This window comes from Rhinoraja longicauda, chromosome 26 (assembly GCF_053455715.1).
Source record: "Rhinoraja longicauda isolate Sanriku21f chromosome 26, sRhiLon1.1, whole genome shotgun sequence".
Lineage (NCBI taxonomy): Eukaryota > Metazoa > Chordata > Chondrichthyes > Rajiformes > Arhynchobatidae > Rhinoraja > Rhinoraja longicauda.
The window spans coordinates 4,031,585-4,042,901 of record NC_135978.1 but is presented as its reverse complement, the minus strand read 5'-3'; the positions used below and the strand labels follow the sequence as shown (position 1 = coordinate 4,042,901).

Here is an 11,317-nt window from a genome sequence, read left to right as displayed (position 1 = left end):
CCTCTTTTCCCTGTAGCAAAATCTGCAAACAAGAAATTCTTGCAGAATACAAATGGAGCGTCAGTGAGCAGATTATTATTCAAGTGTCATTTGAGAGTACTGTTAGCAACATCTGGGACTTTTTTAATGATAGAGGGTCTCGACCCGAAACGTCACCCATTCCTTTCCCCCCCCCCCCCCCCCCCCAGAGATGCTGCTTGTCCCGTTGAGTTACTCCAGCATTTTGTGTCTATCTTTGAGCAGATTAGCCAGTTTGGATTTGCCTACTTCCTTTCAGTCAGTACATAATGCCCTTAGTACTTCCTTGTGGTCAGTACATGTCAGATGACAGCTAGTGTAATTGGAAATAACTAAAGGTGTGGGATCAAACCTCGAGATATAATTATATTTAAAGAAATGAGACTCTTCCAATAAATACCAGCGGGCAATTTAAAACGTTCACATCATTAAATATTTATAAATATTATGTATTTTTCCACAAAACAAAAATGTCCAAGTCAGCCCAAATATAAGCTTTAAATACTAATTATGCAATAAGTAATATGTAAACACATTCACACGTTATTAAATCTTATAAACCAGAATGCAGCTTCTGTGCACAAGCCATTGGATGATGCAAAGTTTGAGAAAACATTGGTGAGCATAATCTTTAAACCATGCATTAAATAATTAGCGACAAATATCGAATAGCTCAATGATGCTGAGACAAGTTGTGATAATTGGGCTGTAAACCTGAACAGACTGCATTGGTAAAAATCTCAACATGCACATTGTACACCAGAAGTAACGGGGTGCCTCCACAATAACTACCTCTTCTATATCACCCATTGCTTTCCTATTCTTCTCATGTGTACACCATCAATCTTCCACCTTCAACAACACTCAAGCAAACCTGAGACCCCCTTAACATTGTCACTGTTCCCGTCTATATGAACTTTTAAATTATTCATTCAAAGCTGACAACTCAAGTCGACTATTTACTCAAGTTCCAAAAAGCTAACACAAGGTCATGCTAACCAGTTGAAATTCACCTCGCATGTCAAAGGGCTGAAGTTTGCAATTTATCTCGCAACTTCGAATTTCAGCTGCTGGTCAAAAACAAAGATGTTCTGACCCCTTGCGCCCAAATTTCAAAAGGCAAAAATTTCACATCTTTCATTTACTCAACAAATTAACGAGAGTTCAAAATAAAAGTTTTTTGCTCCAACATATACCAAACAAAGAATTATAGTTTTAGTCAAATACAGTACACCTGAAAAAATCCTGCCTCAAAAACAGATTTTCTATTAAAATCAACTTGCTGTACTTGTTATTTTTTTAATTCAAGGCGCATATTTCAAAAAAAATGCACTGTTAATAAAAGTCAAGTGTTTATTCCAATAAATCTTTCTCCAAAATACAATTCTTTAAAAGTTTAATTTTACGTTTAATTTTAACTGCCCTAGATAAATCCTCTTACCAAACCTTTTCTAACTTGGCTTCAAGCGGACAACCATGATTTAGGCAACATTATCAGACAACATTATCAGAGCATGATGAAGAGTTGTTGCTAGAATGTTGTTGTGCTAATTTTGTAACAAAAATGTGTTGCATTTTTCAGTGTGGTTTCTGACCAATCTTTATTAAAATGGTGATTGAGTTCATTTGCTCAGTTATGTCTTTAGACCCGAGACATATAGTGTGGTAACAGGCCATTCAGCCCACTGAGTCCATGCAGACCAGCGACCGCCCCGTACACACCAATGCTATCCTACATAATTAGGACAATTTACACCCAGTTTTTACCGAAGCCAATTAACCTCCAAACCTGTACGTCTTTGGAGTGCGAGCGGAAACCGGAGCACCCGGAGAAAACCCACACGGTTACAGGGAGAACGTACAAACTCCAGAGAGACGGCACCCGCAGTCAGGATCGAACCCAGGTCTCGGGCGCTGAAAGCGAGCAGATGTACCCCTGCGCCACCCTGAGAAACATGAATGAATTTATCCATCGGCTCAACAAGCAAATAAGGGGGAAAAAAATCCCAGTTCTTGGTAAAATTAAAATATAGAACTCCTAGTTTTCTCTCATACCAAGATGAATTAGCCATTTTTTGTACAACAGTTGGCAAGATATACATTGTATGTAATTATTCTCCAAATTATTCCAGTGAGTCGATCAAATAAAGTGCTCAATTATACACATTTCCTTGAGAGCATCAATCTGTACAAGAGTGAAATCAATTCAAAAATTGCTAAATTGGATTTGAGTGAGGGTGTTGCTTGGAAGTGAAGGAAGCAGATCTTTCATAGTCTAAGCACTAAGTAAAACTGTTTCTAAATGAATTTCAGGTTTGCTGATTTGAGGACAATACATTTGACCATTCACCGACTTGTACAAGCCAAGGACAAAGCACTATACAACTTTGAAAGTCTATTTTGTAAACTTAAGCCAAAGAAATGAAATAGATACAGCCTGAATCATTTAAATTTATGCCATGGCTAAGATAAAACTACAGAAGTGTTATACAATACAATAGGAATAAACTTATCAATCGGCTCAACGAGCGAATTTGTGATGCACATTCTACATATTACGCACACGTTATATTTAGTGCCAGTTTATAGTTTTCTTTGGAGAATTCACACAGCGTATCCCTCCGAGGAAGGCTTGGCTCCGCTCTCCTGCTCGACAGGCTGCATGAACTCAGCAGTGAACAAGGCTTCTGCGTACTCTTCACACGCATCCTGGAACTCAGCTGCAACCTCACTCAATCCTCCGTCCATGAGCTCGTCAGACAAGCTGGACAAAAAGGGGGCAACGCATCAGTAACGTCTATAACATTCGGTTATAAAAAAGAAGCTGCTCCTGAACCTGGATATTACACTTTTCAGGCTCCTACACTTTTCTGGCTCGAAGGGCCGAATGGCCTCCTCCTGCATCTATTTTCTATGTTACACCTTCTTCACTCTTAAACACTATGTGTGTTGTAATACACGGCACAAACTAAATGGGGGCAACAGCAATTACTCAACATTAGTTTAGTTTTGTTTGGTTTAGAGATACAGCGCAGAAACAGGCCCTTCAGCAGAGCCCGCGCCGACCAGCGATCCCCGCACCGACTAACACTGTCGTACACACGAGGGAGAATTTACAATGATACCAAGCCAACTAACCTACAAACCTGTACGTCTTTGGAGTTTGGGAGGAAACCGGAGATCACCCATGGAGGTCAAGGGAAGAACATACAAACTCTGTACAGACAGCACCCGTAGTCAGGATCGAACCTGGGACTCTGGCGTTGTAACGCAGCGACTCTACCGCTGTGCCACCGTGCCCATATTAAATACATATTAAAAAGTGGGCATGAAACCAGAAACAACATTCAATTGATTGAATCTGCAATTAAAAAATGTCTATTAAAGAATTACTACTGGTTCATTAATACGTTATTCTGCACAGAAGATGGTAATTACTCACTCATAAATGTAGTGCATTAATTACCTTTCAGCAATTAACCACGGGTTAAACTTCCCCACAGGTTCATGCGAGATAACCTTTAGGTAGAGGTTGAATCTTTCACGATAGTTGTGCATATTCTGAACCATTTTTGGAGGAACGGCAAGAACAGTGGCACTCTGTTCATCCTTGGATAACTTCTGCAGCAGAGGTCCCAACACTGATGCAGGCTCCGGCCTTCCACTGCATTCCAAGTCATCAAGAGGTCTAAATTCAAGCATGATAAACGTTATGACAAAACCATTTTTTATTAAAACATCTTGGGTACTTGTGCCTATAATTTCCTGCTAGTTATAAAAGATTTCTCAATGTAACATGATAATTTATGACACATGAAATCAGATTTCTTGTCTTCACTGTAACTTCATTCCATTTATTTTTAGCAAATTAATTTATACGATATAATTGACAATTGTGGCAGGTGTGACATCAGAATCAAATCTTTTTTAACTTGTCTGTTCTTCGCTCAGTTTATTGTCACGTGTACTGAGGTACAGTGGAAAGCTGTTTTAGTTTAGTTTAGTGATACTGCGCAGAAATAGGCCCCTTAGACGCCGGCCAGCGATCCCCGCACACTAGCGCTATCCTACACACTAGGAACAATTTACAATCTTTACCGAAGCCAATTAACCTACAAACCTTTATGTCTTTGGAGTGCGGAGGGAAACTGGAGCACTCGGGGAAACCCCACGCAGGTCACGGGGAGAAGGTACAAACTCTATACAGACAGCACCCGTAGTCAGGATCACACCCGGCTGAAAGGCAGCAACTCTACCGCTGCGCCACCATGTCGCATTGTTTTCACCCCTGCTTTCATCCATGTCCCCAGCCAGTTGTTTGAACAGTGTCAAATCATATTATAAAAAATTTAAAGAATATATTAAGAGGAACTAATCAAGCGAGGGGGAGAAACTTTACAGGAAGTCAATGGAATATAATACAAAACTGGCAAAGTTATTTTGCCTCGTTCATGAAAGAGCTTGCTCATTTTCTACCTTCAAGTTGGAACAAAGACCTATAATTGCAACAAACCTCAGGCTTCAGCTTTGGTCATTACATTGAGTTGGAAACATAAGTAATTCCCATCTTAATTCTTTAATACTGGTGATCCCTTCGTTACTGAGGTGTTGCGTTCCTAGAAAAGTCTGTATCACAATTTTCTGTAACACAATGTTCATCCATGCATGGCCATAGAGTCATACCGCATTGAAACAGGCCCTTTGGTCCAAACTGCCCATGCCAACCAACACACACTAGTCCCGCCTTCCTGTGGTTTGGCCCATTGGCCCATATCCCTCTAAACGTATCCTATCCACTTATCTGTCCAAAGACAGGTAATTGTTGGTCAATAAACAAAACTTGGAAAAATAGGAATTTTTGTGGTTGTTTATTTAGTTCCCACCCCCCAAAATTAATATTGTGAGAGAATTTTATTTTGTATCCCAAATTTTTGAGCAGTGAATTGTGAATATTATGAGGGCGTTTCCATTATCCCGACAGCCGAAATGCAGGGGTTCGACTCTAACAAGTGTGAGAGGAGGAGGTAGATGTTTAATAAATCAACTACAAGTAGAAATAGTGTCATCTTCACAACTCACTCAGCTTGTGTAGACCTTGGATCCATTAGGTCTATCATCTCTTCACTTGGCATGCCGGTTCTGCTTATCCGAATTGGCTGTGGAGTACGTGGTTGTGTGTCGATCAGCACAAACTCTCTTTCTGCGAGAACAGATACATTCATAGAACATTTTTCAGATGGCATGTCAACATTGCTTTCATGGCAGTAAACTTCATGAACACGTTTTGGTTCTCCATTTCATGTTCATAAGTTCTAGGAGCAGAATTAGGCCATTCAGCCCATCAAGTTTACTCCGCCATACAATCATGGCTGAAGAATCTTTCCCTTCTAACCCCATTCTGCTGCCTTCTCCCCATAACCCATAAATGTACATGCAATATCCAGAGATGCTTAAATCCAGATGAATCTTAGTAGCACTAAAACCTAGTATGATAATCAACAAGTTTTAACTTTCATGAAGGCAGGAGTATTTAAAATGCAAGACAGAATTTTTAAAGTACCAATATTATTGATAGTGATTTATTTGAATAGATCTGCTCAAAAGACTCATGCTACAGATGGCAACTAATAATTTATCTTTTTAAATTTTATTGATAACAAACGACATAATTTTACTCTCATGGCTGATATATTGAAGGCTAACTGTCCAAACACAGCAAACAGCTCTGAAGATAATGTCAGTGCCTTTTATTTACATAAATATTTTGCACAGAGTATAAAAAGAGTATAATGGTTAGGCAGCGGGTCTGATAAGAAAGAGCCACCTTACCCCCTTCTATCTCCTCTTTAATCATTTTCTACTATAAATATGACTTTACTCTCTCGTAATGCTTGGTTTTGCATTGCTTCATGCAATGAATTTTCTCCAGATCACCACATACATTTCTACAAACAGTACCGACCAAAACCCATACGAATAGCTAGAAATAGACACAGAGTGCTGGCGTGACTCAGCGGGTCAGGCAGCCTCTGGAGAAAAACGATGGGTGATAGTTTGAGTTGGGACACTTCTTCAGGTTGAAAGTAGTGGGTGGAGGGAGGGGGTGAAAAGCTGGAGGCGAGAAAAGACCAGGTCCAATCAGGGTGTGGATAGAGTGGATGTGGAGAGGATGTTTCCACTAGTGGGAGAGTCTAGGACCAGAGGCCATCGCCTCAGAATGAAAGGATGTACCTTTAGAAAGGAGACAAAACATTTATTTAGTCCAAGGGTGGTGAATCTGTGGAATTCATTGCCACAGAAGGCTGTGGAGGCCGTCAATGGATATTTTTAAGGTGAAGATTGATCAGTTCTTGATTAGCAAGGGTATCAAGGGCTTGTGGAGAATGGGGTTGAAAGGGAAAGATAGGTCAGCCACGATTGAATGACTTGATGGGCTGAATGGCCTAACTTTTGCTCCTACAAATTTACGAACTTATGAAGACCGGCCACAAATGACCTCACGCAGGGCAGTGAGTGGTTTTAATCCCATACTGACAGCTACTCCCCAGCAAGGATCCAAGTCCAAACACTGGATCAAATAATGATGGTTTTCCCTACAAACCTTTGGATGAAAAGCAGATTAATCCAAGAGCACTTCCCGGTTTACTTGAATTACTTTATCCTTTTAAAATGCTAACGAAGGGGATCAAGCATGTATTCAGTGACACAAAGAGTTGGCGAGGCTACATTTTCCAGCAATACAATCGAACACAAGTTGGTTCGCTGTCTCATGAGAGGTCTGCTGCTAACTTTGTTTCAATTTTAACAATAGAATAGCTGCACATTCTTGCCCCAGTTCCAACCTCTCCGCATTCCCTATTCTGTGAAAATGCTGCAGAATAGCTGAAAAATATCAAATTCATTAAAAAAAAGAAAAACTTCTGCCACAGAAGCAGTGGAGGCCAATTCACTGGATGAATTTAAAAGAGATTTAGATAGAGCTCTAGTGGCTAGCGGAATCAAGGGATGTGGGGAGAAGGCAGGCACAGGTTACTGACTGTGGATGATCAGCCATGATCCCAATGAATGGCGGTGCTGGCTAGAAGGGCCAAATGGCCTCCTCCTGCACCTATTTTCTAAATAAAAAGGACAAAAACCAATATCAGGACTGCTTATCTGGCAGGTAACAGATATTTACAAGCAGTTGAACATCAAGAATTTAGGTGGAATTTAACGACAAATATTTGATAACACTGATTGTGCCACATCTCCAGCAGTCAAGGCACATAGCACAGGTCAGCACCCTCTGAGATTGGAACCGCGCAGCAGAGACCAAAGGCTTGCTAATGCAGAAAACTCACTGATTCACAGAACATTATTACCTTCCTTTCCTTCATCAGCCCAGAAAACAGGATCGGAGTACTCAATCTGGCACATTCTTCTGCGAACTGACTCTTCGTATCTCTAGCGATTTATGGTAAAATGAGGAGGAAAAAAAAATGTTATAAAAAAAATTCCCCAAATCATTATTTCTTTTAATGCATTCTACAATGTGACTAGAAGGCAGTTTCTCGTGGAAAATAATACAATGGCGTGCACCTGAATTTAAGGGTTGGAATTTCTGCTTGGCCTCCTCTAACAATGTGGATTTGGATAGAACTCAAACCATTGATGGGCCGGACAGTGTCTTGCACAGGAGCCAGCCGAATGGCCCAATTCTGCTCCTAGAACTTATGAATTGTGAACTTAACAACAAATCAAGGGCACCATTAACAGGCTTGGAGAACAAGTCATTTGATGGGAAATACAAGGAAATTGTAACAAAAAGAAATTTAAAAAAAAAAAGAAAAGATGGTCAACATACATTTAGGCAATCAAAAAACTGAGCAATGACAATGGGAAATAAAATAATAAATGTATACATTTTTGCTGCAACACCCAGGTATTGTATTATGTAAGAGGTTCATCATTACTGTCACAAGTAGAAACATAGAATCATGGAAAATAGGTGCAGGAGTAGGCCATTCGGCCCTTCGAGCCAGCACCGCCATTCAATATGATATTGGCTGATCATCCAGAATCAGTACCCTGTTCCTGCTTTTTCCCCATATCCCTTGATTCCGTTAGCCCTAAGAGCTATATCTAACTCTCTCTTGAATACATCCAGTCAACTGGCCTCCTCTGCCTTCTGTGGCAGAGAATTCCACAGATTCACAACTCTCTGGGTGAAATGGTTTTTCCTCATCTCAGTTGATGGACCGGGCAGCTTTGAATGGAAATATTATGCTGACTGTGTAATGATGCCGCATGCAGAGTATTTATTGATGAACGGAATCCACTTTACTCCCTGGTGAGACGGGGGAGGGAGAGAGACCGTTTATGGTTGAACAATCCTGCTGATGGATTTTATCCAAAACAACAGTGTTGTCGGCATGGACAGAAGACACAGAGGAGGCTGGGGTGAGCACAGACTGCCTGGGGGATTTCTAGCCTGATCAATCCCTTAAGAATTGTATATGTTTCTATAAGATCCCCTCTCATCCTTTTAAATTCCAGTGAATATAAGCCCAGTTGATCCATTCTTTCATCATATGTCAGTCCCGCCATCCCGGGAATTAACCTGGTGAACCTACGCTGCACTCCCTCAATAGCAAGAATGTCCTTCCTCAAATTAGGAAACCAAAACTACACACAATATAGTATAAGAGTATAATAGTAGAGAGTACAAGTATAGGGGGGGGGGGAGGGGGAATGTCCAACTGTTAACACTTGTGGTCACATCTTACAGGGGAGCCAAAAAGTTAGACCATTCCTAATTTTACAAATAATTTGTTTTTTTTAAAGCAAGATTAACTGCTAAAAAAGATTTCAAACTGGGTGCCTGAAATACAGCAATTAATTGCATGTATCCAAGACGCTGGAATCTGAAGGAGAATCAAAGAGAACAAGGGTCTGAAGGAGAATGTGGTTTCTAAATCCATTGTAGCAGGTTGTCAAAGAGGAGGTGGAAACTAATGAGTAGGAACCAAGATAAGAGACAAACTAAATAGGAGATAATTACCTCCATCTCTTCCATCCTTTGCAGCATGGTCTCCAGTGCAGGGCCGTCTTGCATCAACAAAGCATCCGAGCGAACCTTTGCTTTTGAGTCCAGACTCAGTAATTCTTGCGCCGTATCGTCCAGCAGCTCATCCAATATCTTTTCACCGAGGACGTCAGCGCTGGCTGCAGCCTGAGGGATCATTACCACTGCTGGTGTCAGTAATCACACTCACACAACGGGAGACAGCAAAATGACAACATTTCCAACTATATAGGAGCGTTTGTTTCTTTTAAAAAACAAGAATAATTGCCAAGAAGGATTTTATACTCAATTTAGACTTGATTAGTAAGGGTGTCAGAGGTTATTTAGTCAGAGGGTTGTAAGAGGTAATTAACTGGAAACCATTTTGTGCTAACTGGAAACCATTTTGTGCTAACTGTGGCATACATTTTAAGCTGAAAATGCTCTTTAAGCTGAATATGTTCCCGTGGGAAGTCTGTCTTCACAGTACCAGACACCTGCAAGATAAGAAGTTGTTCTCAGTGTTTAATTCACAGGGTGGTGAATCTGTGGAATTCATTGCCACAGACGCCAGCGGAGGCCAAGTCTATGGACATTTTTAAGGTGGGGATTGACAGATCCTTGATGAGTGGGTGTGTTAGGGGTTATGAGAAGAAGATAGGAGAATGCAGTTAGAGGGAAAGATAGATCAGCTTGATCGAATGGCAAAGTAGATTTGATTTCAGAAGAAATGTCTTGACACGAAATGTCACCTATTCCTTCTCTCCAGAGATGCTGACATTTTTGTCTCTATCTTCGGTTTAAACCAGCATCTGCAGTTCCTTCCTACACATGTTACCGAGTCATGTTCTTCAGGGAGGCTACTGACTTGCTGTTACTCCAGCAGTTTGTGTCCATGCTGACCTTTTTGTCCTTGGCCTCCTCCCTGCCAGAGTGAGGCCACATGTAAACTGGAGGAACAGCACCTCATATTCTTTTTGGGTAGCTTACAATCCAGTGGAATGTGCTTTGAATTCCCTGGTGACACCACACTTTCATTCTGGAACCTGGGCTTGTATTCGGGCTAATGGCTGCGCTGGATTCCAGACCACAAGGATCTTTAAACAATTAGGTACCAGATTATCGGAGTTTTCCCTTACTTTGATAAACCAATAAAACATGAAAGTAACTTTATGCCCATCAACACCAATACAGGCGGGGCCCGTCCGGAGGCTCGGCGGATGACGGCACAGGGAGGGAGTTGGAGACGACGGACGCGAGGAACAGGAGCTGGTAGGAGGGTGAACCAGGGTAATGCCTCCAGCATCTTCAAGGTCAGCTGCAGGAGGCAACCCTGGGACACAGAGATGCCCTGGCGAGCGGAGTGACTTCACTTTGCGGGAAGTGCTCCAGCACATCGAGCACACAGGCCGACCGGATTTTGCAAATGGCGGAAAAACATGGCAGCGCCCACATGTGTAAATGAGACAAAAGAATTTCACTGTGCAGTTGCAAATGTGACAACTAATGCACCATTGACCATTGAATTTGACATTTTATACATGACTTAATAATCCAAATGTGTGTTTTACTTAAATTCAAATCTACATTACTGCAGTAGAGCAAAATCACTTATTTTTAATTCTACTCACCCTATCAGCAACTTTTAATGATAGGTGTTGTTGTAGTGAAGAGCTATTATTTCGAGCTTTCCTCTCCCAAGAATCACTTATGATCTGTTGTATAGAAAGAATCAACATCTTAGATAGTCTTTCTGAACCACTTTTCATATAAAATCATTTGCGCAGTGCCGTGGCTAATTTGGGTACTTTAGGCATCTGAATGTGATAACCATGTACAGGTATACGTCAACAACGCACAGCTCTCAGCAATTTTTGCTTTAGCCAAAGACAACCCAAGGAATTTTCAATCTCCATTCAACAGAGGAGTTAATATCAAAGAGACTTTGACCAATTTATTCGAGCACATTGCTGGAGGCAAAGAAAAGTGTCAACAAACTAGGCATAACACAACTAATAATGTAACTCACTGTCATTTCATAGCACTTTTGTGTTTCTACAGCTATACTATGGCTCAGGTTTCCAGCAATTTCCAGTAAATTAAATATTTAATGCTCAATGGTGCTTATATTTTGAATTGAAGATATACACAAAATGCTGGAGTAACTCAGAGGGACAGCAAAATCTCTGGAGAGAAGGAATGGCTGAGAGGTGTGAAAAAGGGTCTCAACCCGAAACGTCACCCATTCCTTCTCTC

The 11,317-nt window shown here is 41.0% G+C and overlaps 1 protein-coding gene across 4 annotated transcripts in view; it reads right to left on the bottom strand.

The window, feature by feature from the left end:
• Positions 1–313: 313 nt before the first annotated feature.
• kiaa0753 (KIAA0753 ortholog) overlaps positions 314–11,317 on the bottom strand; it is a 34,757-nt gene continuing 23,753 nt past the window's right edge. For 3 of the 4 annotated variants that reach the window (XM_078422514.1, XM_078422513.1, XM_078422511.1), the window contains exons 13-18: positions 10,693–10,776; positions 9,059–9,229; positions 7,380–7,461; positions 5,098–5,218; positions 3,485–3,706; positions 315–2,782 (exon numbers count right to left, since the gene is read on the bottom strand). In XM_078422514.1, coding sequence (XP_078278640.1) covers positions 2,623–2,782; positions 3,485–3,706; positions 5,098–5,218; positions 7,380–7,461; positions 9,059–9,229; positions 10,693–10,776 — 840 coding nt within the window. In that variant the 3' untranslated portion in view covers positions 315–2,622. Of the gene's footprint in view, positions 2,783–3,484; positions 3,707–5,097; positions 5,219–7,379; positions 7,462–9,058; positions 9,230–10,692; positions 10,777–11,317 lie in introns of all 4 variants that reach the window. The other variant, XM_078422512.1, reaches the window with a different exon arrangement.